The sequence below is a fragment of the Lepisosteus oculatus genome, chromosome 18, assembly GCF_040954835.1.
Source record: "Lepisosteus oculatus isolate fLepOcu1 chromosome 18, fLepOcu1.hap2, whole genome shotgun sequence".
Lineage (NCBI taxonomy): Eukaryota > Metazoa > Chordata > Actinopteri > Semionotiformes > Lepisosteidae > Lepisosteus > Lepisosteus oculatus.
This window is the reverse complement of record NC_090713.1, coordinates 22,281,068-22,306,384: the sequence shown is the minus strand read 5'-3', so window position 1 is coordinate 22,306,384 and position 25,317 is coordinate 22,281,068. Positions and strand designations below refer to the sequence as shown.

The 25,317-nt window shown below is 59.9% G+C and overlaps 3 protein-coding genes across 7 annotated transcripts; 2 read left to right on the top strand and 1 right to left on the bottom strand.

The window, feature by feature from the left end:
- Positions 1-101: 101 nt before the first annotated feature.
- LOC107075855 (E3 ubiquitin-protein ligase pellino homolog 1-like) lies at positions 102-13,388 on the top strand. Of its 5 annotated transcripts, XR_011182453.1 has the most exons (8): positions 103-270; positions 5,841-6,018; positions 6,262-6,391; positions 7,056-7,157; positions 7,668-7,865; positions 9,639-9,827; positions 11,475-12,188; positions 12,329-13,388. XR_011182453.1 is itself a non-coding variant. In XM_069180485.1 (7 exons), exons 2-7 carry the CDS (start codon positions 5,879-5,881, stop codon positions 12,045-12,047), a joined length of 1,305 nt encoding a protein of 434 aa, XP_069036586.1. In that variant the 5' UTR covers positions 103-270; positions 5,841-5,878; the 3' UTR covers positions 12,048-13,388. The 5 variants fall into 5 exon arrangements, 4 of the variants coding, with proteins under 4 accessions (XP_069036587.1, XP_069036586.1, XP_069036584.1 ...); XM_069180485.1 differs by having other exon boundaries at positions 11,502-13,388; XM_069180483.1 differs by having other exon boundaries at positions 11,475-13,388.
- Positions 13,389-14,679: 1,291 nt separating this feature from the next.
- On the bottom strand, positions 14,680-24,964 carry rab1ba (zRAB1B, member RAS oncogene family a). The gene is made up of 6 exons (XM_069180507.1): positions 24,741-24,964; positions 23,733-23,805; positions 22,338-22,433; positions 21,604-21,699; positions 21,267-21,398; positions 14,680-20,319 (listed from the first exon to the last, which is right to left on the bottom strand). The coding sequence occupies exons 1-6, from the start codon at positions 24,752-24,754 to the stop codon at positions 20,125-20,127; spliced, it is 606 nt and encodes a 201-aa protein (XP_069036608.1). The 5' UTR covers positions 24,755-24,964; the 3' UTR covers positions 14,680-20,124.
- On the top strand, positions 17,951-19,445 carry LOC138224084 (uncharacterized). The gene is made up of 3 exons (XM_069180361.1): positions 17,951-18,075; positions 18,155-18,672; positions 19,324-19,445. The coding sequence occupies exons 1-3, from the start codon at positions 17,951-17,953 to the stop codon at positions 19,443-19,445; spliced, it is 765 nt and encodes a 254-aa protein (XP_069036462.1).
- Positions 24,965-25,317: the final 353 nt, after the last annotated feature.

The window sequence follows — 25,317 nt, the reverse complement described above, 5'->3', positions numbered from 1 at the left end:
CGTGGAAAGGGGGCGGGCTCTCCGCCTGCCCGGACGCCAGCCGTGGCCAACCACCGAGCGGCGAGCGCGGCGGACACGCCCCCCGGGGGCGGGGCGGGGGCGGCTTTCGCCGGGCGGGTGGGCGTGGCCGCCGGAGCCTGGATCACCGGCTTGTCTCCCGGGAAGGTCCCAGCCGCCGCGCCGCTAGTGATGACAGCGAGGCGGCGATGCAGAGGCCGCACGGACTGACCGCGCCGCAGTCGGAGGAGCCCGAATAAGGAGTCTCTGACGGTACGGTAGCCGCGTTTGCTCGGAGTCTCGGGTTGGCGGAGGGAGGGAGTTACCGCAGACGCCAGCCGGAGGAGAGAGGGAGAGAGAGAGAGAGAGGGGGGGAACAGAGCCCCGCAGGACCCCTCTTGCAGGGAAACGGCGGTGGGGTTCATTTACGACTCGCCCATGTGGCTCCGCCGCGCCTGGGCTCTGCCTGCGAGTCTCGGGGAGGCGGTCGGGATGTCTAGTCTGGCGCGCGGCGTGACCGGTAAAATCCGGGGGGGCGCCTCTCAGTCACCCGGCCCCTGCCCCCCCTCCCCCGCCCGGCGCCGTGATCGCTGCGGACCGCTGACCTCACAGTCTCCGCTCTCCGGCAAGGCCCGGCTCCCGTTGGAGAGAGTCTCCCGCCCCGCGGCCCGGTTCCGAGGGGCTGGGGTGGGGTTGTAGCATCGGCGTGGGCCGGGCTCGGTTGGGCGGCCCGCTCACTGCGGACCGGAGCGGTAAACACCGAGCAGCTGCGCCGACTCTGGAGGGGCGAGAGAGTGTGTGTGTGTGTGGAGGGGCGGGTTACGGTGAAACGGCTGTGTTGATCAGCTAGCAGGGGGGGCTGCGGGCTCGTTAAGACCGCGCGTAAAATCTGCTGCTGATCAGCCCGGTGGAGGAGGACGGACGAGGGGGCGGTCTGGGCTGTCGGTGCCGGCTGGCCGGTGATGCTGCTGCTGGTGGTGTTGTTGATGTTGCTGATGCTGTTGCTGCTGGTGATGCTGCTGCTGCTGCTGTTGTTGTTGTTGTTGTTGTTGTTGTCGTCGGCGGCTACAGGCAGGTGCGACACGCGTGCTTTTCCTCCGCGGCAGCTGTGGGGAAATCCGCAGTTTCCCGGGCGCTCGGGGGTGCCGTGGCGTCCCTGCTCGCTCGTTTGCCTGAACGCTGTGGAGCCCCCCACGCGGGAGGGCACAAGAAACAGAAGAGCGTGTTGTTATTGAATTTCAGCGCCCCTGTGGCCAGCCCGTCTTTTCCTGAAAGAGCAGCGAGCTGGTCTGGCTCCCCTCACCCACAACTCTCCCTGTGAAGGAGTTTTCCCCGCCTGCATGCAGTTCCGTGCCGGCACCTGAAGGGGGAGCTGTAGGCCCAGCTTGTCCCTTTCACGCCTCTGTTCATCTCACCAGCCAAGCAGGCAGGTCCTGAGATTCGCATTTGCGTGCAGGACGGCGCCTCCTACAGATCAGCGACCCTGGTCCCTGTACCTGGGGCAGTGCTGTGGAAAATCCAGCCCCGGGAAGGAAGATCGCTCCCTGCTGGTCCACCGGCCTCCTGACCCCGGCCAGGTCAGGCTCTGCTGGGTGCTGGTGAGGAGAGCCGCGTGCTGCTGTCGCTGCCCTTGTTACTGTGTCGCTGGGCACAGGTCACCCCCACACACACACGCAACAGGAGATGGAACAGTCCATTTCCCCTGACACATGACCCCAGGCTGCTGGGCACAGGTCACCCCCCCCTCCACACGCAACAGGAGATGGAACAGTCCATTTCCCCTGACACATGACCCCAGGCTGCTGGGCAAAGGTCACCCCCCCACACACACACACGCAACAGGAGATGGAACAGTCTGTCTCCATGACCCATGACCCCAGGCTGCTGAGGGCAGGCCATTACCCACGTGCCTCTGGAAGGAAGCACAAGCAGCACTGTAGTGGGGTTCCGAGGCACGCCACCTGGGGAACCCCTACCCCATCAGCCCCACTCACGAAAGGGGACCCCTTCCGTTTTCTCGGTCTTTCGATTCACCAGGCTGCTGTTCTGATTATTCCAGCCCGGATCTCAATTACCAATCGCTTAATTGCACCAATTAGGCCGCGTCTTGAACAGCGCACTAACAGTGACCTTCGGGCTGCTGAGAGACGCTCGTGAAACTGTCGGGGCTGCGGGCAGGCGAGCACAGAGCTGTAAGTGTGTGTCCCTCCAGCCCTCGTTCTCTGGGCCTTTGGAAAGCTCGTGAAGAGCTCGGGGGCGGGAGAAAACCCGGAGGCACGCCGGGCCTCCTGGGCCGGAGCTGGAAGTCACCCCCGCCGCCGTGTTCAGGCGTAATTGCATTTGGAAACGTTGACAGCTGTGCTTCAGGACGGGGCTCAGAGATCGATAGCTGTCATCGGCGATTGTAAGCCCACGCTAAAAATACCCTGTCAGCGCTGCGCAGATTAGATTTGTTCCACAGCCTTGTTCACAAATCAGAAATTCACGGCGCTTCGCAGGCGCCGGCAGGCACAGGCGGGAAACACGCTCACCTGTGGGAGTGCCTGTTCGCCCCCCGGATCTCCGCGTTCAGGACCGAGCCGCGGTCATCACAGGGTGACCAGCAGGCCGAGGTCAAAGGCTGTCATTTCAGACCCCTGCGGAGATGCAGATCCGGGCCTCCTGCCCACGAGCGCGTGACGGCACCAAACACGCAGGGGTGACTTCGGACGACTCGGGAGAAACCCCGAGAAAAGTCACAGACAGGAGCCCACTCTTCCTATTCAGCTCGTTTGGTCCTTCATCGCTAATTGATCCAATTCGTTTTTTGGAGGAAGCCAGGGTATCCGCTTCAGCGGCGTGGCCGGGCAGCTTGTTCCCCACTCCCACCGCCCTTTGTGTAGAGTACGCCTCCCCCGTCCCGTTCCTGGTTTTGAAGACGCGTGTCCGCGTGTGCCCTCCGGCTTGCCCCTCGCCGTGACGCTGTGCCCCTGGTGGCTGTGCAGGTGGGCTGCGGCAGTTTATCACGAAGCCCCCCAGACAGCCAGGCTGGGAGAGGTGCTCTCCTCGGACTCTAGCTCTGAGGAGCGAGTCCCTTTGCTGCTTCGACTACAGCCGAGACCAGCTCTGCCTGTTAGCCTGTATAGAAAGGACAGACGAGGACGCCTGATGGACCAGTGTCTGGGACGTCTGGACAGTTTTCAGGGATTCGGCCCCAGGGCAATTTAAAAAGAGGTCTTTCCTGTCGCGGGGCTACAGCCGACGGGCTCCGTCTCCAAAAAAAAAAACACCGGAGTGTGTTCCGGTGCGCTTGGAGCCCATCGGTCACCGTGTGGTCATCCTGTCCCCAAGATGGACCGAGCCGCGACCACACGGCCGGACCGCACAGCTCTCGAGTCGGCTCGAGAAATTCCTTCTACATCCGTTGGCTCTGCAGACATCAAACTGGCGGGTCCGCGGGTCATGAACGGTGTGAGCACCCAGCCGGCCGGGATTCTGCGCCTGAGCCGTCAGGATCGCCACAGAGCTGGCCAAGAGCGCAGCACGCCCCCGGAGCAGGTCTGCTCCCCAGCCCACACGCGCTTTCGTGTGATGCAGGCTTCAGAAATAAACAGCAAACTGATTTATGCGGTCCAAGCCGGTGAATAACAAGAGGGCGGTGCTGAATTTGAGCTGATCCGAGCCTACGTCTCAGCTTTCTGAGAATACGGCGTTATCCCACACGCGCAGGTGATGAGTTAGTGACCTGCCCTGGACGAGATATCGATGAGTTCATTCGCTGACTCCGGTGATGAGTCTGTGACCCTCAGTAATGATATGTTGATGTGTTTGTGACCATCAGCGAGGAGACAGTGTTGATGTGAGCCGGTGACTCTCTGTGACAGTGCACATGGCAAAAAAACAAGCATCGATTGGCTCTCCTAGTCGCTCGGGATCTCCCTGGAGCAGACAGAGGTGGCTCGCTCGTGTGACGATCCCTGCCACGGCTGAACACAGAGCTGTCGCTCACCCAGCAAAACCTAGGCCCCCCGCGGCACAACACCTAGCACAAAACAGAAGAGGCACAAACACCCACATGTCAGTTTATAGCAGGGCCTGATCCGTCAGCTCCACTGCGTCCTGCTTCTTGGGAGGGGGTGTTGGGATTGCTCATATCCCAGTGGCACAGGGCTGCGCCAGGTCTGCTGTGCTGTGGATGCAGCAGGGGCCAGGGCGTGTGGTTTTAATAACAGGATTCTCCCCCCACCAGGTCCGGCTTGTCTCCCTGGTCAGGGCTGGTGGAACCAGCGGAGATCCTCAGATCGATGTGTGCTTTAGTACTTTATGAATTCTTCGCCCGGTGCACATGGGGGAAAAGAAAAGGCATCAGTGGTCTCTCCCTCTCCCTCTCCTTGCTCCCTTTCCCTCTCTGTTTGTGTCCCTGCCTCTGCAGTGGGAGGGTGAGGGCAGAGTGAAATATGGGGAGCTGTGGAGGGGGGGGGAGGTTGAGACAGAAGGAGGGAGGGGTGCCGATGGCTGCTGGGTGGTTCCTCGCTCGACAGAAGCAGCAGTGGAGTCGGGGTGAAGTTCCTGCCGGAGACGTGAGCGCGGCGTGGGCTGATGGCCACCGGCACCGTGGCCGCTGCGCGTGCTGTGCAGGATCTGTGATCGCAGCCCCCTCCTCTCCCCCGAGGCTGGAGCAGCAGCAGGACAGCAGGTTGATTAGGAAGCTGCTGGCACGCTGGAGCTCATCAATCATGCTGCCAACTCCCAGCCAGGTCTGCGCACAGCACTGCAACACAGCCTCTCTCCCTCTGCCTCTGCTCTCTCTCCTCCTTCCCTCTGCCTCTCCTCTCCCCTCTCTTCTCCCTCTCTCTCCTCTCTCCTCTCTCTCCTCCCTCCCTCTGCCTCTCCTCTCCCTCCTCTCTCTCTCCTCCCTCCCTCTGCCTCTCCTCTCCCCTCTCTTCTCCCTCTCTCTCCTCTCTCCTCTCTCCTCTCTCTCCTCTCTCTCTCCTCCCTCCCTCGCTCTCTCCTCTCCCCTCTCCTCTCCCTCCTCTCTCTCTTCCCTCCCTCTGCCTCTCCTCTCCCCTCTCTTCTCCCTCTCTCTCCTCTCTCTCCTCCCTCCCTCGCTCTCTCTACTTTCTGCTCCTTGTCCCTCCCTGCTCTGGTTCTCCCGGGAGTTCTGCGGGCCAGGTGACACCGGTTCCGGCCTGTGGGGCCTCGCTCTCCCTGGGGCCCCGAGTCCGGTACCTACTGCCGATTCTAAAACCAGCGGCCCGCTGCGCAGAAAGCACCCTGGCGTGTGGGCGTGTGGAGGGAGCTCTCAGCTGCCCACTCAAACAGGCCTGAGAGGGAGAGGACAGCACACAACACACTCTGGGCAGGACTGGTAAACGGCTGGGCCGGAGGTCTTGTTGGACCAGGAGGACAGCCGGTCCGGTCCTGTCAGACCGGGAGGACAGCTGGTCCGGCGGTTCAGGTCCGGTCCTGTCAGACCGGGAGGACAGCTGGTCTGACGGTTCAGGTTCGGTCCAGTGAGACCGGGAGGACAGCCGGTCCGGCGGTTCAGGTCCAGTCTTGTTGGACCAGGAGGACAGCTGGTCCGGCGGTTCAGGTCCGGTCCTGTCAGACCGGGAGGACAGCTGGTCCGGCGGTTCAGGTCCGGTCTTGTTGGACCAGGAGGACAGCTGGTCTGGCGGTTCAGGTCCGGTCTTGTTGGACCAGGAGGACAGCCGGTCCGGCGGTTCAGGTCCGGTCCTGTGAGACCGGGAGGACAGCTGGTCTGACGGTTCAGGTCCGGTACAGTGAGACCGGGAGCACGGCCGGTCCGGTGTCGAGCTGACGGCACCGGGTTCACGAAGGGGCCTCCTGTCTGTGTGCTGCAGCCCTCGGCAGCTGTGGTCCCGCGCTGGTGCCTGTCGGGATGGTCCTGGAGGGCAGCTCGGAGGCGCTGTGCCCGCCGCCCTCGCTGGACCTGCGCCCCTCTCCTCCCCCGGGCTCCGGCCCCCACCCCCACGAGGGCGACCGCGAGGCGGCGAAGTACGGGGAGCTCATCGTGCTGGGGTGAGTGATCGATCGCTTCGTAGACTTATTGATTGATCTCTTGATCCATTGGTTGGTTGATTGCTTGATTAATCACTTCACTGATTATGTGACCGCCTGATTGGTTGGTTACTTGATCCCTTGCTTGGTTGATTGATTCATCAGCCGATCCATTGGGGGACTGCCCGATCGATTAAACACTTGGCTGATGACTCGATCTCTTGATCTCTTGATTGATCACTGGGTTGACTGGTTGACTCGCAGGTACAATGGCTGCCTGGCGAATGGGGACAAAGGGAGGAGGAGGAGCCGCCTGGCGCTGTACAAGAGGCCGAAGGCTAACGGGGTCAAGCCTGACGTCATACACAACATCTCCACCCCGCTGGTGTCAAAGGTCAGGACCCCGCCTTGAACTCTGACCTCTGAACGGCACGGCACCGGTGGTTGTAGGAATACTGTATCGGCAGCAGAATCCAACGCCGTGAATTATCTGTCAGCTGCGCCCCGTCCTCAGGGCTGGTCCAGGTCCTGGGGGTGACACCAGTTTCTCCTGGGAGGGGCGTTTCAGCCTGTTGAGTCAGTTTGTGGTCACTGATCCCCCGTAGAGTACATCGGTCTCCTGGCAGGATTCACGGGGCGGTTCGTGAACCCCTGAAGCAGATGACTGATCGAATGCAGCCGTTCAGAGATCACTTGCATTTTAAAACGCCAGCACCTCGTGGCTCTCGGTGAGCACAGCTGGCTGTTTTTGACTGAACTGAACTACTTTACATACCAGCTGATCAGATCTCTCCTGTGTTCCAAGTCCTTTACCGACTCATGCTTTCGGGGTGACCTGTGGGCTCTGTCACAGCTGTGGGACTGTGTATGGATCCCCTGGACGTGTTTGTGTGTGTGTGTGTGTGTGTGTCTGTGCACTTGTGTGTGTTTGTGTTTCTTGAAGTCTGTGAGCTTTGGCACGTTTGTGCATATGTCTGTGCATATGTCTTGTGTGTGTGTGTGTGTGTGTGTGTGTGTGTGCGCGCACAAAGACCTGATGGCTGTTGTCTTGCCCGCAGGCTCTCAGTAACAAGAGCCAGCACAGTATCTCGTACACGCTGTCACGGAGTCATTCAGTGATTGTGGAATACACGCATGACCTCAACACAGACATGTTCCAGGTGAGCCGCGCCGGTGTCCCAGCGTGCTCCTGTGTCCTGAAACACGCCCCCCTGTCTCCCCCCCCCCCCCCCCCCCCCACACACACCTGCCTAATGGGCTGTCTGAGGGAATTGGCTCTCTAGCTCCACTGACCTTTCAGATCCTGCTGCTTGAGATCCCCGTGTCCAGCGACCTGGGGGTCTCGATCGAGCGATGAAGCGCTGGACGGAGTCGAGGGCAAGCTCGGTTAGAGATTCGGGATCTCCACCTGTTAAGAGAGAGATCAGATTTTGACCCACCTGAAAATCCTTGCTAGTGTCACAGAACCCCAAAACCGTGACGGGTGAACACAGTCGAGCAGCTCCGGGCCGAATCCGGGGATACCCTGCTGCAGGTGGGCTGGAGAACTCTCCTGGCCCTGTGGTGGACGTGACAGGTTGTCCCGAGAAGCCGGAGGTGCCCCTGTCCCCGGGGGGGGGGGGGGGTCTTGTTCTGGGGGCGTCCGTGTGACGGGCTGCTCTGTGCCGCAGATCGGGCGCTCCACGGAGAGCATGATCGACTTCGTGGTGACGGACACCGCGCCCAGCGGGCAGGGGGCAGGCGAGGGGCAGTCGGCGCAGAGCACCATCTCGCGCTTCGCCTGCCGGATCATCTGCGAGCGCAGCCCGCCCTACACCACGCGCATCTACGCCGCGGGCTTCGACTCCTCCAAGAATATCTTCCTGGGGGTGAGCAGACGGGGTCACGACCTCCGCGCGCTGCAGACGCTGTGGAGCGGCGGACTCGGCGCCGTCCTTTACTGTAAACAAGCGCCGTCCTTCTGATGAGGCCTCAGACTGACCTCCTGACTCTCTGTGGTCATTCAAAACCCCAGGGTGTTTCTTGAAAAGAGTAGGGGTGTTACCCCAGTGTCCTGGCCCAATTCCCCCTGGCCTTTACCCCTCATGGCCTCCTAATAACCCCCCTCTCTGAACTGGCTCCATCACTCTGCTCTCCTCCCCACTGAGAGCTGGGGTGTGGGGAGCGGACTGGCGCCTCATCCAGGTGGGGGTACACACTGCTGGGGGTGGAGGGGATCCCCATGACCTGGAAAGAGCTCTGAGTGGAGGGTCCAGGACAGAGCTATCGAAGTGTAAAGATGATAATGATGATGGTGATTATTAGTATTTAATCCAGCCAGCCCCAGCCGACAGGAGATACTGGGGAACTGGAGTGCAACACCTGTACAAGAGACGTCACAACTCCTGGCACATGGAGCACACAGGAGCACGAGCCCTTCGGATCGTGAGCCGTTAATCGATCCCAGGGTCTCATCCAGAACACAGCCTTCATCGACATGGCTGGGTGGCTTGTTCCACACTCCCAACACCCTCTGTGTAAAGGAGGCATCCTGCGGGGCCCCCCCCGCAGTCACCAAATTTATTACAGTGGGCCTGTCCAGACACAAATTAATCAATACCGCCCCCTGTAGGACTGGGTAATCCATAGCATCTAAAGAGAATATAATGTATTAGGGGATAATGTAGGCAGAGTCTGGATAATTAATACTGTCACCTACGGAGATGGGTTTAGTATCTCTGTGATTAATTCTTCCTTTATTGAGAGTGTGTAATTAATATACTTGCCTACAGAGAACAGTGTGTCCAGGACTCCCAGGACAGTCAACTCAGGAGCCAGTGCCAAGCGAGACAAAGTAATGAGGGAGTGAAATACACAACCATGTCCCATTAACACTTGGTTAATTAATAACACTGAGCCCTCGTAGTTGCTGGATCGTGAGCACGATCCCCTGTTGTCAAGCTGCTAAAGTCACGCTGCTGTCATTACAGCGCAATAATAATAATAATAATAATTGCTTACACTTATATAGCGCTTTTCTGGACACTCCACTCAAAGCGCTTTACAGGTAATGGGGATCCCCTCCACCACCAGCAGTGTGCAGCCCCACCTGGATGATGCGACGGCAGCCATAGTGCGCCAGAACACTCCCCACACATCAGCTCTCAGTGGGGAGGAGAGCAGAGTGATGTAGCCAGTTCATAGATTGTAGCAATACAGTACCTTCTTAAAAAAGCAGTCGAATCGTAATCGGGACCGGCGTGCCATCCGGGATGTTCCCTGCCTTGCGCCTGTGGCCTGCCTGGACGGGCTCCGGAAAACGGGTGACTCTCCCATCCCCACGACCCCACGACCCTGTGACCTCAGTGCTGATTGGAGGAGAGGCGCACCCCTCACTGACAGTACAGCAGGAGGCCACTGGGGGGCGCCATGTCACAAAGACACAGAGAGAGCCCTGGCACTGACACTCCTGATCCCACCCCACCCTCGGCGGGGGGATTCCGGTCCAAGTCGGCACTCGAACCCGCGATCATAGAGCTCTGGCAGCCGGAGCCTGTTTTTATCCACCCTGACCCCCCCCAGCGCTGGGCGCAGTCTCGGGGGCACAGCAGGGCGCGGAGGGAGACGGCCGAGGTGCTGACCCGTGTCTCTCTGCCTGTCAGGAACGGGCAGCGAAGTGGCGGACGTCGGACGGGCTGATGGACGGGCTGACCACCAACGGCGTCCTGGTGATGCATCCGGCCGCCGAGTTCAGCGCCGAGCCGGCGCCCGGCGTCTGGAGAGAGATCTCAGTCTGTGGCAACGTCTACGCCCTGAGAGAGACACGCTCCGCACAGCAGAGAGGCAGACTGGTGAGAGACAGGGGGGTCAGTACAGACACACTGACTGGACACTCCAGTACACTAACACTGCACTGAGAGAGAGAGGGGTTCATACAGACACACTGACTGGACACTCCAGTACATTAACACTGCACTGAGAGAGAGGGGGTCAGTACAGACACACTGACTGGACACTCCAGTACACTAACACTGCACTGAGAGAGAGAGGGGGTTCATACAGACACACTGACTGGACACTCCAGTACACTAACACTGCACTGAGAGAGAGAGGGGTTCATACAGACACACTGACTGGACACTCCAGTACACTAACACTGCACTGAGAGAGAGAGGGGTTCATACAGACACACTGACTGGACACTCCAGTACATTAACACTGCACTGAGAGAGAGGGGGGTTCATACAGACACACTGACTGGACACTCCAGTACATTAACACTGCACTGAGAGAGAGGGGGGTTCATACAGACACACTGACTGGACACTCCAGTACATGAACACTGCACTGAGAGAGAGAGGGGGTTCATACAGACACACTGACTGGACACTCCAGACCATTAACACTGCACTGAGAGAGAGAGGGGTTAATACAGACAGTGATTAGACACTACAGCCCAGAGCTGAGAGAAAGAGACAGAGGGTTAATACCAGCGCTGTGTTGAGCCTGAGAGAACGGGATAATATACAGATATAATGGCTGACTTAACACTACAGTACAATAACACAGTAACAACCCTGCCAAATAACCCCATTGTCATTAAAAAGCCCATTAGTGTTCTTGTCTACACATCAAACATATTACGTCCTGCAGTAAACAGTTTATTAATAATTTCGCCTCCTTCAAGAAACAAACACGTAGTTTACAGCTTACGGCCGACCGAACAGCGAGCTCTAGGCGAGTGGAGCTCGGGGGGAGAGCGCCCCCTGGTGGTGTCGCGGCGGACGTGCGTGCCGCTGGGGACTGCGGAGATTTAAAGGTCACTGCTGCCCTGCGAGACCTGCTCCACGGCCGGCCGGCCGCTCCTCATGAGGGTCCACCTGCGGGATTGGGTTACTGCAGCAGCCCGTCACCCCGCTGAGCCCCACTCGGGGGTGGCAGAGCTGGGATTCACTAGCTGGACATGTCATAATAATAATAATAATAATCATTATTATTATTGCTTACACTTATATAGTGTAGAAGTGTAGGATATGCCTTCTCCTCACGCTTCCTCTGTCTCTCCGGTCTTCTCTTTCTCTCTCGTCTCTCTTTTTCCTGTCTCCCCTGTCTCTCTCCTCTCCTCTCTCCCCTCTCTCTCTCTTCTACCCTCGCTCCCCTCTCCCTCCCCTCTCTCTCCCCTCTCCCTCCTCTCTCTCTCCCCTCTCTCTCCTCTCTCCTCTCTCCCCTCTCCCCTCTCCCCTCTCCCCTCTCCCTCCTTTCTCCCCTCTCCCTCTCTCTCCCCCCTCTCCCCCCTCTCTCTCCCCTCTCTCCCTTCTTCCCCTTCTCTCCCCCCTCTCCCCCTCTCCCCCCCCTCTCTCTCTCCTCTCTCTCCCCTCTCTCCCCCCTCTCTCTCCCCTCTCTCTCTTCTCTCCTCTCTCTCTCCTCTCTCTCTCCTCTCTCCCCTCTCCTCTCCCCCTCTCTCTCTCCCCCCTCTCCCCCCTCTCTCCCCTCTCGAGGTGGAGAACGAGTCCAACACCCTGCAGGACGGCTCCCTGATCGACCTGTGCGGCGCCACCCTGCTGTGGCGGACGCCGGCGGGCCTGCGGCACACTCCCACCCTGAAGCAGCTGGAGTCCCTGCGCCAGGAGCTGAACGCGGCGCGGCCCCAGTGCCCCGTGGGCTTCAACACGCTGGCGTTCCCCAGCCTGGCACAGCGCGAGGTGGTGGACAAGAAGCAGCCCTGGGTCTACGTCAACTGCGGCCACGTGCACGGCTACCACAACTGGGGGTTCCGCCGGGAGCGGGGCGCGGCCCACGCGCGGGAGTGCCCCATGTGCCGGCGCGTGGGGCCCTACGTCCCGCTCTGGCTGGGCTGCGAGGGGGGGCTCTACCTGGACGCCGGCCAGCCGCCCACCCACGCCTTCTGCCCCTGCGGCCACGTGTGCTCGGAAAAGACTGCCCGCGGCTGGGCGCAGATCCCCCTGCCCCACGGCACCCACGCCTTCCACGCCGCCTGCCCCTTCTGCGGCACCTGGCTGACCGGGGAGCAGGGCTACATCCGGCTGATCTTCCAGGGGCCGCTCGACTGAGGGGGGGGGAGGGGCGGCAGCGAGAGGCCGGCGGGGCTCCGGGGGGGGCCGCGGCACCGTGGGGGCGGCGTGACGTCGAGCGACACGGAGAGGCAGAGGAGGTCGCAGTGAGGCAGTGAGGAGAGAGTGAGGGGGTCAGAGGCACAGTGAGGGACAGAGTGAGGGGATCAGAGGCACAGTGAGGCCGTGAGGAGAGAGTGAGGGGGTCAGAGGCACAGTGAGGGACAGAGTGAGGGAGTCAGAGGCACAGTGAGGCAGTGAGGAGAGAGTGAGGGGGTCAGGCACAGTGAGGCAGTGAGGAGAGAGTGAGGGGGTCAGAGGCACAGTGAGGCAGTGAGGAGAGAGTGAGGGGGTCAGAGGCACAGTGAGGCAGTGAGGAGAGAGTGAGGGGGTCAGAGGCACAGTGAGGCAGTGAGGAGAGAGTGAGGGGGTCAGAGGCACAGTGAGGCAGTGAGGAGAGAGTGAGGGGGTCAGAGGCAGAGTGAGGCAGTGAGGAGAGAGTGAGGGGGTCAGAGGCACAGTGAGGCAGTGAGGAGAGAGTGAGGGGGTCAGAGGCAGAGTGAGGGCGTCAGAGGCACAGTGAGGCAGTGAGGAGAGAGTGAGGGGGTCAGAGGCACAGTGAGGCAGTGAGGAGAGAGTGAGGGGGTCAGAGGCACAGTGAGGCAGTGAGGAGAGAGTGAGGGGGTCAGGCACAGTGAGGCAGTGAGGAGAGAGTGAGGGGGTCAGAGGCAGAGTGAGGGCGTCAGAGGCACAGTGAGGAGAGAGTGAGGGGGTCAGAGGCACGGTGAGGGACAGAGTGAGGGGGTCAGAGGCACAGTGAGGGACAGAGTGAGGGGGTCAGAGGCACAGTGAGGCCGTGAGGAGAGAGTGAGGGGGTCAGAGGCACAGTGAGGCAGTGAGGAGAGAGTGAGGGGGTCAGAGGCACAGTGAGGCAGTGAGGAGAGAGTGAGGAAGTCAGAGGCACAGTGAGGGACAGAGTGAGGGGGTCAGAGGCACAGTGAGGCAGTGAGGAGAGAGTGAGGGGGTCAGAGGCACAGTGAGGCAGTGAGGAGAGAGTGAGGGGGTCAGAGGCACAGTGAGGGACAGAGTGAGGGAGTCAGAGGCACAGTGAGGCAGTGAGGAGAAAGTGAGGGGGTCAGAGGCACAGTGAGGGACAGAGTGATGGAGTCAGAGGCACAGTGAGGCAGTGAGGAGAGAGTGAGGGGGTCAGAGGCACAGTGAGTCACAGTGAGGGAGAGACAGAGTAAGAGTATCAGTCAGGAGTAACAGAGGCCGAGAGAAAGCGAGGACAGGAGGGCAGGCAGGCAGGGGTGAGTTGTGTAAATAAAGAGGAAATTAAAAAACGAATTTGTGGTTTGTCTTACTGCTGGAGATACACATGCGGCTGATCTGCTTCCCTGCCCAGTGAGGAGCTGGGGTGTCTCGGGAGGGGCAGCAGCAAACACCAGCTCAGACATCTGAGCTTTCGCTCGGCTGAGAGGGCGACACATCCCCTGCGTGTTGCTGTAGGTGCTTCCTCCTGACCTCCGCCTCCTCCACAGGGCAGTAAAACCAGTGTCTTATTCACAGCACAGACGACGGACAGACTTCAAACTTGCCCAGCTCGTGAAGCCCACACTCTGACTTCTTTCAAGAAACACCTGGAGGAGACTGTTCAGTCGGGTCAGCAGTCATGTCTTTACACAAAGAGTGGTAGGAGTGTGGAACAAGCTGCCCGGCCATGTTGCTGGAGCCAATGCTCTGGCTACTTTCAAGACACAGCTGGATGACATCCTCCAGACAGGCCCGGAGGCACTTCTTCACACAAAGGGTGGTGGGAGAGGGGAACAAGCTGCCCAGCCATGCTGCTGAAGTCGATACCCCGGCGTCTTTCGGATGAGATCCCTGGGGACCGGTGAGCTCCTGACTGCCGAATGAACAGTGTGAAACTCACCAAGTCTCTCTTCTCCTCCATGGGTGCTTGTTAAACCAGCAGCTACATCGCCCTGTGGCTCACCACCGGCAGCCCACTGGAGCCCAGCAGGCGTGAGCCAGGCCAGCACCTGGAGGGGAGACTCCTGGGAGAGCTGAGGCTGCTGCTGGAAGAGGTGTGAGTGGGGCCAGCAGGGGGCGCTCACCCTGCAGTCTGTGTGGGTCCTGATGCCCCAGTATAGTGACGGGGGACACTAGACTGTAAACAGGCGCCGTCCTTCGGATGAGACGTAAAACCGAGGTCCTGACTCTCTGTGATCATAAAAAACCCCAGGGTGTTTCTCGAAAGGAATATGGGGTGTTACCCCAGTGTCCTGTCTTTCCCATTGACCAGTCACGGTCTCCTAATAACCCCCCTCTCTGACCTGGCTCCATCACTCTGCTCTCCTCCCCGCTGAGAGCTGGGGTGTGGGGAGTGTGCTGGTGCTCTCTGGCTGCTGCTGTTGGTGGTGGTGTCCAGAAAAGCACTATATAAGCGCAAGGAATTACAACGATTATTAAACAAGACTTGAGTAGCTCAACCTTAGCCAAAGGTCCTCAATCAGGACGCGAGCTGAGCTCTATGACCTTTGACCCCTCACATGACTGATGATCACTGCGTACCCTGTTCTGCAGCAGAGGAAGGACGTCAGTCAACCAGGAAACAAAGGACGACAAAAAGAACGGATCAAGTGTCTTTAGTGCTTCATATTTACATAATCAGAAGAAACACAAATAAACCGCAAACACAACACGGGCTGGGTGTTACCGTGTTTTTCTTTCACACTGTACAATTCAGTCATTTATTTTCCCCTACAGCAGAACATCATACGACTCTCGCGAGTCCATGGAAAAGACAGAATTAAGACACACAAGAAGACCAGCTCAAGACTCTTGAGTTTTTTTCGTCGGGTGTTATTACAGAGCAAAAGGGATGCCAGTGGTTTCCCAGTGGAAAACCCAGGGGATGTGCGGCATTGATCAGGGACGGTGATGAAGGGTGGTCTGAGGAGGGCGCCAAAGGGGCCTTTTTGCAGTTCGACAGGAAATAAAAACCCTTGTCATTTTTTAAATAAAGTTCTCTGCGATCAGTTCATTCCATTTATGATACATTCACCAATTGTGCACATGGTCCAGCTACACACAGCTCCCCTTCCTACCAATTTACAGAGCCCGCAGTACAGCCTTCCAAACTGCCTGTCGGGCCACTGCTCACAACAGGAAGTGCCCGGAGGACGATAATAAGTGCGACACCAACGCCGAGGGAAGGGCGGTTTTCTTTTTCTTTTTAAAAAAAAGGTTCGGCTGGTGCGGCGCGACGCTCCTTCTCCCGCTTCGCAGCTCCAGGCGGCACAGGAAGCCGGAGAAGCTGCCCCTTCCCCGCCCGGCCCCGAGGAGAGACCGTACAGGGACGGCGAAGCCGACCAAGGCTGGCATGCAAGCCGATCCCCACCCAGGCGAAGCTCACCCAGGCACCCGACAGTGGCTTTCTACGCAAGACTGCGAGCAGCCGCCGAAAACCCGGAGTGGATCGGACTGCCGTGCAGCCGAACTACAGCGGGGGTCTCACACTCCGCTCCTGGAGGCCAGGCGTCTACTAGCCTGACATTCCCAGTTGAATGAATGAATGAATGAATGAATGAGCTGCGCAGTTGTTAACACCTCCGACCCCGCTCCAGGGTGATTTATAGGTCACTTTATCCTGAGGGAAGCACATGACTTGTGTCATCCACCGCAGAAGAGCTTGAGACAAATCGTTAGAAGGGTCTAATTAAGAAGGCGATGAGGTTAACGGGGACCGCCCAGAGGTCGGGTGGCAGGAAACACAGGGGAAAGATGGAAAGAGCCATCCTCCACTCGGGCAGGACCTACACAGACAGGGCTGCCTAGACACCCATCCACCCTTCAACGGCCTCCTTTATCTGCCTCCCTCTTCTAAAGATGTCTCTATCGTACGCACGGCCGATGGCACGGCCGTGGACGAAAGGAAAACAGGGAACAGGCGCAGGTTTATCCCAGGCCGAAAAGAGAAGAACAGGAACACAACATCTCGGCTGTGGAGCCTTCTTCGGCTCCCGAAACGTTGCGTTTCCCTTTCTTCTCTTTTCAGCCCGGAATAAATCTTTTACTTCTCCTCGACACAGCTGCCTACTCGAACTACAAAAGCAAAACAAACCAACAACCTGGAGCCGTGGCTTCCAATACTGCTCCTGCTGCCCCCCTCCCTCAGGCGATACCTGCAGCCTGACGGCCCCTCAGCAGCTGCGTCGCTGGAGCGTCTGCACTTGGCCTCTGGTGCCAGGGCTGGGATCTTACTGCACATCCCACACCCAGCTGCTACAGCCCCAGCGCGTGTGAGGGCTGGGAACAGACGGCTCACACCCGTCCCGTTATGAAGTCAAGGAAGGGCTGGACTAGGCGACCGAAGGCGCGGGTGGAACACAGGCTCCCGGGCGCGGGGGGGCAGCAGGCCCAGGATCGGGGAGAGGAGGGAAGAGGGAGTGAGGAGGAGAGAGAGAGAAAACAAGACCCACCAGCGCGGCTGGCCGTTCGCGTAGAATACAAGTACGTCTTTATTTTGGCAAAGAGACAGCAAGTGAAGTGTACAAAACAACAGGATTCTCCCCCCCCCCACCCCCCCGCGTCCTGGACACAGCAGACAGCGGCCCCTGTGCCGGGCTGACCCCCACCTGCCCTCGCCCTCCCCGGCGGGCCGGAGACGAGGTCCGGCCGGCGCGAGACGGGGCGGTCCGTTCTACCGACTCCAACAATCAAGACGGAGACGACACGAGGATGAGGGGGGGGGGGGGATTCAGGCATGATCTCGGTGTGTCCGGGCCCTCCCTCCTTCTGGCAAGTGTCCCGGGACCCCCACCCAAGCCCCCCTCGTGCCCTGCATGGGGGGGGGGGGGGGGGGGACGGCCCGAGGTGCGTCTTATTTCTCCGTGTCGAGGGTGGTAGTTCAGCTACGCTCGGGGTGCTCCGGTGGCACGGGGAATCTGGGATCGGAACAGCTTCTGGAATGTCTGGAAAACTAAAAAATAACACGCACAAGGATTCGGGGGTGGTGGTGCGGACTTGGCCCCCGCTGGCTGCCGCCCCCCCCCCCCCCGTATCGCTCTGCCTCGCCACGCTCGCCAGCTGTGCCCGCGGTTTCGGGGGTGGGGGGTGGCTGTGTGTCTGGGCCACGTTATCCCCTCGGGGCCTGGACTGCGGCCCGAACCCTTGACCGGAGTCGGAAACCGGGCCGACGCGGCCACAAACCCGCCGGTCGCCGGCTCCAAGTTTCTGAGCTCATCTGGAATGGCAGCCAGGGCCCGGGGGGGCCCGGGGGGGGGCGAGCTGGGCCGGAGCCGCGGCCCGTAGCTTCGTGGCTCAATCGAGGTGGAAGAAACCTCCATTCTCTTCTTCTGAGCAGATTTTAAATCTGCATTTCCCTCCTGTGAAGGCTACTCAAGGGCTTGGAGGGAAGCAGCAATCGAGCTGACGTGCGAACGGAGACGTGCGACCGTTTCGCCGCTGGAAATCAGCTCATCCACCAAGCACACCCCAAAAAAAAGTAAATAATTTAGCCATTTACATTACGGTCCGTCTACGGTGCTGGAGTTGCCCCCACCCCCCCCCCACAGGAAAACCCAGAATGCTCTGGGGTTCGCGCTGAGCAGCCCTGCCCCGTCAGATCTTCCCTCCCACAGCGGACGACTCATCTCAAACGTCACGTCCGGGTGGTGGCATCCGCAGAGGAGACACGCCGGCCAACAGGAGCACCGCAGAGGGGGGGGGGGACACTAAAGCGTCCTTCTCCAAACAGCCCGCCTCCCCCCCCGACCTGAGCGTCCGACCCACCAGAACCGCAACAGCTCCCGAGCAAAAAAACAAACCAAACGAACAGCTGCGGGCCGGCCTGTGGACAAGTCTCCGTCCGCGATGACGGCACACAGAACCTGGGCGCTATGCTCTCACGGATCCAGGAGCCCCCCGAGACTCACCAGCCCCCCGGGGGGCGCAGATCGGCGACTGAGGACAGAGGGGCTACTACCAGCACGAACGACCCACAGCCCCCCACCCCCCCCAAGAGGTAACCCCCATAAAGAGTCTTAATAAAGTGAGGGACGCCGAGCCCCGAAAGGGGGCTCGTGTGGCCCCGGTCCCTGCAGAGCTGCTGGCTCTCCGCCCTCCGTCAAGCCCGGCCCACAATCACTCAGTCGGACCCCTAACCCTGGTGAACCGGGCCAGATCCGACTGGCGGTGCCCACCCCTCCTCCATCCCGCCTGGATCTAAAAAAACAACAACCCCACCCCCAGAAATCGGCCCTGGGAAAGAGTGGGGACACGGAGGGCCCCGTCGGCAGAGGAGAGAACTCGGGAGTTCATATCCGGTCTCCTCCTTCCCGGGACCAGTCCCTCCACGGCTCCCTCTGCCCCCCCCCGCCCCCCCCGGCAGCCGCGAGCAAAACCGCCGCCCCCCCACGCGCAACGGGACGCGCGCTCAGACGCACACACACACACACACACCCACACCGGAAGAGCAGATCGGAAGAGCTGAACCCGGAAGACCCAACAGGCTCTCCGGCGCCACGGCTGCCCTGCGTGTCCGGACCGGCTCTGCGCCCGAGCCGTCACAGACCCCCCCCACCCGCCAACTCCAGCCGCGACAAGACCGTCTCACACCCATGTGAGCTGAAAGCAGGCGCTGGGGGTCGGTGGGGACGGGGTCGGCCCTGTTCTGCGGCACCCGAACGGGGGGGTTGGGGGGGGCGACCCTTCCCAGGAGGCATAGCTCTTACTTGCGCCAAGTCGGCGCCAACCAGCGTCTGCCCACGCGCGCGAGGTCACGCATCTTGACACGCACAGGCGTCGTCGGACGTAGGGCAGGGCAACACAATAAAATATGTACACACACTCACGCACATAAATATTTATATATATATATACGCAGCTCAGCCAGAAGAGGCCTTTCACAGAGACAGTCCGACCGGAGAAAAGGACCACATTATCTTAAACTACTCCCCCCCAGCCCTCTCATCGCCACCCAGGAACTGTACAAAGCCAGAGGTTAGAAAAGTAAAATCCAGAGGTTAAAAAAAAAAATCACAGTTAATAAAAACACCAAAAAATAAAACTATGACAACGACGACGACGACGGACGACAGTAACGACGACAAAGGAAGCTGGGTGGGGCGGTGAAGACGAGGGCACTGGACACAGCCGAGCTTGTCGCTGACCTGTCCCTGCGGCTCGTGCTGCTGTGGTCACTTCAGTGTCCGCAAGGTCCCACCTCCTTTAACGCAGCCTCCCTCTCCCCACCCCACCCCCACCCCCACAGTCCCCCCAAAATCCCCAAACCAGCCCAAACCCCACCCCACTTTCTCCAACTACCTGGGGGGCCTCCTCTTCTCCCTCCTCCTCCTCCTCCTCACTTCCTCCGCGGGGGGATCGGGGATGTGAGGCCCCCAGATCGCCCCCTGTACCCACTAATTCCCTTCCTCTCCCTCCAGCTGGTAAAAAAAATTCCCATATTGAGCCTAAATCTGAACATCCCACTCTCTTTTCTCTCTCTCCCTGGTGTGTGTGTGTGTGTGTGTGTGTGGGGGACGGGGGGAGGTTTTATGAGGTTCAGTGTATTTTCTAGGTCCCCCCCTGAACCCCCATCCACCTCACGGGAGACCTCTATATCCCACCCCCCGTTCCCCCCACCAGATTCTCCCACAGCCGGCCTGCCCCGGCCCCTGCGCGTCTGTGTGTGTGTGTGTGTGCGCGCGTGTGGGAGAGGGGGTGCAGGCCGTGGGGGACAAGCCAGGCAATGTCCCCCCCCCGTTCCGTCTGGGCAAGCTCACCCACAACGCGTCAAGCCCACACCCATGCTGTGTTCGTGGGCTGGGGGGAGGGACAGGGGTCAGAGGTCAGAGGTCAGAGGGGAGGGTCATAGCCTGGACCTCACTAAAGCATACCGCCCAACCCTCCACCCCCCCCCCCCCAAAACCCACTTTTGGGGTACCCTTATTCAAAGGGTAAGGGTGAAGCGGGGATCCCGGCTGCGCAGATGGGGAGGGTGGGTAGTGGGGGCGTTTCAATCCGAGAGGGAGAGGGGTACAAGGGGGTACATGAGGGGGGGGGGGGGGTGGTTCTAGCAGCAGCCCCCCCCAGACTGCCTGACCGGGGTGCTCTCGATCTTGAGGTGGGGCTTGTCCCCCCCCGCGGTGGCCCCGGGGCCCATGCGCTTCTTGATCTCGGCCGCCATGGTCATGAAAGCCTGCTCCACGTTGGTGGCGTTCTTGGCGCTGGTCTCCAGGAAGGGGATGGCCAACGAGTCCGCAAACTCCTGCGAGCAGAGAGAGGCAGGGGCATGGCGCTGCAGGTTCAAAGAGCTCATGACGTCTTATAGACTGGGGGCTCCAGTCCCGGTCCAGTAGGACAGTCTGTTACACTGGGGGCTCCAGTCCAGTAGGACAGTCCTGTTACACTGGGGGCTCCAGTCCAGTAGGACAGTCCTGTTACACTGGGGGCTCCAGTCCAGTAGGACAGTCCTGTTACACTGGGGGCTCCAGTCCAGTAGGACAGTCCTGGTACACTGGGGGCTCCAGTCCAGTAGGACAGTCCTGGTACACTGGGGGCTCCAGTCCAGTAGGACAGTCCTGGTACACTGGGGGCTCCAGTCCAGTAGGACAGTCCTGGTACACTGGGGGCTCCAGTCCAGTAGGACAGTCCGTTACACTGGGGGCTCCAGTCCAGTAGGACAGTCTGTTACACTGGGGCTCCAGTCCAGTAGGACAGTCCTGTTACACTGGGGGCTCCAGTCCAGTAGGACAGTCCTGTTACACTGGGGGCTCCAGTCCAGTAGGACAGTCCTGTTACACTGGGAGCTCCAGTCCAGTAGGACAGTCTGTTACACTGGGAGCTCCAGTCCAGTAGGACAGTCCTGTTACACTGGGAGCTCCAGTCCAGTAGGACAGTCCTGTTACACTGGGGGCTCCAGGCCAGTAGGACAGTCCTGGTACACTGGGGGCTCCAGTCCAGTAGGACAGTCCTGGTACACTGGGGGCTCCGGTCCAGTAGGACAGTCCTGGTACACTGGGGGCTCCAGTCCCAGTCCAGTAGGACAGTCCTGGTACACTGGGGGCTCCAGTCCCGGTCCAGTAGGACAGTCCTGGTACACTGGGGGCTCCGGTCCCGGTCCAGTAGGACAGTCCTGGTACACTGGGGGCTCCGGCCCCGGTCCACAGAAGGGCTCTGTGAAAGCAGGAAGTCAGGGGTGCCCGCGGCGCTCACCTTGGCTGTGGTGTAGTCCACCACCTTCTTGGTGGTCAGGTCGCACTTGTTTCCCACGAGCAGCTTGTTGACGTTCTCGCTGGCGTAGCGGTCGATCTCCTGCAGCCACTGCTTCACGTTGCTGTAGGACTCCTGGGGGGGGGAGAGGAGGAGAGCCCGTTTCAGCAAGAGACATCACAGCACCATCTGGGAAGCAGACCCGCCCCTGCTGACTGGTGGTGGAGCAATCCGGGAAAATCATTTTGCCCCCCCGCCCCCCCCGTCCGACACCTCGGGCAAGCCAGCGAAGACTGGGAGGAATCTCTCGGCGAGCGAAGGCAAGGAGAGGGGTGCTCACCTGGTCCGTGACGTCGTACACCACGATGATCCCGTGAGCCCCCCGGTAGTAACTGGAGGTGATTGTGCGGAACCTCTCCTGGCCGGCCGTGTCCCACTGGAGAGGAGAGGGAGAACCAGGAGAGACGGAGAGGAAGACCAGTCGGTCATCAATCATCCCCGCAGTCTCAGCCAGCAGTCACAAACACGTGAGTCACAGGGTAGTGTGCGAATCTACCGAGCAAGGACGCTGCGCAGGTGTGGGCGACCGCAGGGATCCTGCTCCCTGTCGGAGTGTCTACTCCCTGCACGCCTGTCATCAGACTCCGCCATTTTAAACGCAACACGCCTACGTTTCTCAGCGATAGGTTTTTGCATTGCTGCTGGTCACCCTGCAAAAGAGACCGCTGGCGAATCTCGAGTACCGCACACCGCCAGCGCTGGATTTCAGCTTTGGAGGGAGGGGACCTCTCTGTACACAGGCGGTCCAGGGTTCGACTGGCTGCTCTCAACTGCCCCCCCCCCCCCTCGGGGAGGCAGGGCTGGGGCTCACAGAGGTCAGAGGGCACGCCGTACGGGATTCTAGAGGCACAGAACCGAACGGGCTGGATGGCGCTTCGGCCTTTTCAAGCGCCCCTCTTATATGTCAGATCCCAGCCTCTCGCAAAAGCCCGCTGTGGCGCTCGCTCCCTCCCTCCGATCCGCGCGTGAGCCTGCTCCCCTCCGGCGCGGGGGTGCCGGCGGCCCCTCACTCACGATCTGCAGCTTGATGGTCTTCCCGTCCAGCTCGATGGTCCTGATCTTGAAGTCGACCCCGATGGTGCTGATGTAGCTCTCCGTGTACGTGTCGTCCTGTTTGAAATGGGACAGGCCGGGGGGTCAGTCGAAACGGCGCCGCCTGGGTCGACCCCCCAGTGTCTGAAACAGGCACGGGCGACTGGGGGGCGGCTCTGAGCCTTGAGGTGGTCCCACCTCGGGTCTGAAGGCCTCCTACCCCCCCACCTCACAACCTTCATTAGTCTAAATCCCTGCCTGTCCCCCCAGCCTGGTTACACTGCACATCTAAATCCACACTGACCCACATCTACACGCCATGGGCGACAGGTCTGGCTCGAAACTCACATCAGCAGGATTCTCCTGCTGTGTCCCTACTCTCCGGAATTCTATCCTCAAGATCCTCAAGGATATCAGAGTCCCCTTCCCTGAGCGCCTTCAAATCCTCAGACTCAAAACCTTCTTCTTCAGAAGGGCTTTTGTTGAACTGGTTCTGCGTCTGCCCCCTTTGCTTGTACCACACACCCGGATCACAATATTATTACTGTCTCCTCTCGTCATGTGCTTTTTTTCCCCTCTTACAATAAAGCCCCCTGCTGGCCCCACTGACACCTCTTCCAGCAGCAGCCTGAGCTTTCCCAGGAGTCTCCCCTCCAGGTGCTGGGGGTGAGATACAGCTGCAGCACAGGTGATACAGCTGCTGGTGGCACAGGTTGATTAACAAGCAGCTCCGTGGGAGAAATCTCCACCCCCCTTACTGTCCTTAGAACCAGCAGCCATTTCACTCTGCAACTCCCAGCTGGCAGCCCCACTGGAGCTCTTGCAGGTGTGAGCCTGATAAGTACCTGGAGGGGAGACTCTTGGGAAAAACTAAGGCTGCTGCTGGAAGAGGTGTGAGTGGGGCCAGCAGGGCGGTCTGTGTGGGTCCTGATGCCCCAGTATAGTGACGGGGACACTAGACTGTAAACAGGCGCCGGATGAGACGTAAAACCGAGGTCCTGACTCTCTGTGGTCGTTAAAAATCCCAGGACGCTTCTCGAGAAGAGTAGGGGTGCAACCCTGGCGTCCTGGACAGATTTCCCATTGGCCTCCCAATAACCCCCCTCTCTGAACTGGCTCCATCACTCTGCTCTCCTCCCCACTGAGAGCTGGGGTGTGGGTAGCGGACTGGAGCGTCATCCAGGTGGGGGTACACACTGCTGGGGGTGGAGGGGATCCCCCTGACCTGGAAAGAGCTCTAAGTGGAGTGTCCAGAAAAGCGCTATATAAGTGTTAGCAATTATTATTATTCCAAGCAGGGATCGGAGGCCGCAGGAAGGCACCCGTTGGGAAAGAGGGCCAGGACCGATTCCGGGGGCTCGGAACGTGAGAGCTTACCGCGAACCGCAGCAGGAGGCAGGACTTGCCCACTCCAGAGTCGCCGATCAGGAGCAGCTTGAACAGGTAGTCACTGCAAGACAGGGGACACACAGGAGGCTGAGACGGGACGGGACGGGCGGTGTGGACGCAGGCGGCCGGCGCCACCCGGCCCACCCGGGCCCGCCCGCCGCGCTCGCTGGTCCGGAGGGCCGGAGCCCCGCGCGTCTCCCCCTCCCCAGCCCCGACTCGCGGGGAAGTGAGGAGGCCCCTGGGGGGGGTTTAGGTTGGGAGGTTGGCATGGCAACCAGGAGACCCATCTGGCTCTGTAGGACCAGGAGGGAGTCCAGATATTACAGTCTCCGGTCCAGATTCCAGGAGTGGACACATGCGCATCAGTAAAATGCATCCCCCCCGCCCCCCCCCACTCTCACTTCCTGCCACAGAAATCCGTTGAGAAGTAGGGTCCAGGGCTGGGAATCTCCCCTTGAAGACGAGCCGTGTGCTTTCACTCGCCTTCTGACAGGACAGGCAGAGACATCCGGGGGACTGAGCAGGTTTTTTTTTGTTGTTGTTTATATGTGTGTGTGGATATATATATATCTATAGAGGAAAAGATCTCTTTCACACTTCGATGCAAGTCGCTCGTCTTAAAAAAACTCCCAGGAGGGAGGTGAGCGGCAGACCGCACAGACAGGACAGACCGGACCGGTTTCGGTTTGGGTCAATCACTCGAGCCCAGCCTTCACCGAAGGGATGGGGGATTAAAAACGAACAGCGACACACACACGAGAGAGAGAGCTTCAGATCTTCCCAAGACCAAAACAACGCCTCGCCGGCGAAGGCGAGACCGGGCCGTGCCCAGCCGGGCCGGCGCAGCGAGGGTCCTGCCCAGGCCGGGCCCGGAAACGCGACCCACGGGGGCTCTCCGCCCACCGAGCCGGTCTGGTCCCGGCGGACGGGGGAGGGGAGCGGCGGCCCGGTACCGCAGCGGAGAGACCGGTGTCCGGGGAGGGACGGGTTACTCACTATTCGGGATTCATGGCGCTTCGGGCACGGTCGGTCTCCGGTCTCTCCTGCGGGCTGTCTGCGCTTCGGCTCCGTCCGGTCTCGTCTGTTTCAATAAAAGACGTCGGACCGTGTCGACACACCGCTCTCCCCGCGTCGGAGCTTTCAGTATTACCGCTGATGTCGGGTTCTTTGTAGATGACTCCCCGCCGACACCCTCTTTTTTTAAATCCCCTCCTTCTCTTTTTTTATTTTTTCCTTGAAAAAAAAAAATTCCTTCTTCTCCGGTCGCCTCGTCTGACTCCCTTTTTTTTTTTTTTCCACCGAAATCCAAGATGGCTGCGCAGGTGCGGCAGTGACGTCAGAAGACGTGGCGTTCGAAGCTCCGAGACGCCCGGAAGCCCGGCGCGCAGGCGCCTGCCTCTCTACGGGGTCCTACCCGGGGGGGCACGACGGGAAATGTAGTTTTCTGCAGGCGATGAGGGGCTCACAGTTGAAAACGTGTAAGGGGTTCGATGACGTCTGGCTGCCTAGCGAGATTGACAGATCTAATCCCAGAGTTCCCACACCTGCCAGAAACACAACAACTCCCAGTCCT

Excerpts from the sequence above, each read along its gene's own strand:
- rab1ba (XM_069180507.1), bottom strand. Across the intron at positions 22,434-23,732 it reads GCCTCCTGCTGCGGTTCGCG|GACGACACGTACACGGAGAG; the intron begins GTAAGCTCTCAC and ends CATTTCAAACAG. Across the intron at positions 21,399-21,603 it reads TGTACGACGTCACGGACCAG|GAGTCCTACAGCAACGTGAA; the intron begins GTGAGCACCCCT and ends TCCCCCCCCCAG.
- LOC138224084 (XM_069180361.1), top strand. The coding sequence starts at position 17,951 with ATGCTCTCACGGATCCAGGAGCCCCCCGAGACTCACCAGCCCCCCGGG. Across the intron at positions 18,076-18,154 it reads CCCCCCACCCCCCCCAAGAG|AGCTGCTGGCTCTCCGCCCT; the intron begins GTAACCCCCATA and ends CGGTCCCTGCAG. Across the intron at positions 18,673-19,323 it reads CAAGACCGTCTCACACCCAT|TCCCCCCAAAATCCCCAAAC; the intron begins GTGAGCTGAAAG and ends CCACCCCCACAG.
- LOC107075855 (XM_069180483.1), top strand. The coding sequence starts at position 5,879 with ATGGTCCTGGAGGGCAGCTCGGAGGCGCTGTGCCCGCCGCCCTCGCTG. Across the intron at positions 6,019-6,261 it reads GGGGAGCTCATCGTGCTGGG|GTACAATGGCTGCCTGGCGA; the intron begins GTGAGTGATCGA and ends GTTGACTCGCAG. Across the intron at positions 6,392-7,055 it reads CCACCCCGCTGGTGTCAAAG|GCTCTCAGTAACAAGAGCCA; the intron begins GTCAGGACCCCG and ends TCTTGCCCGCAG.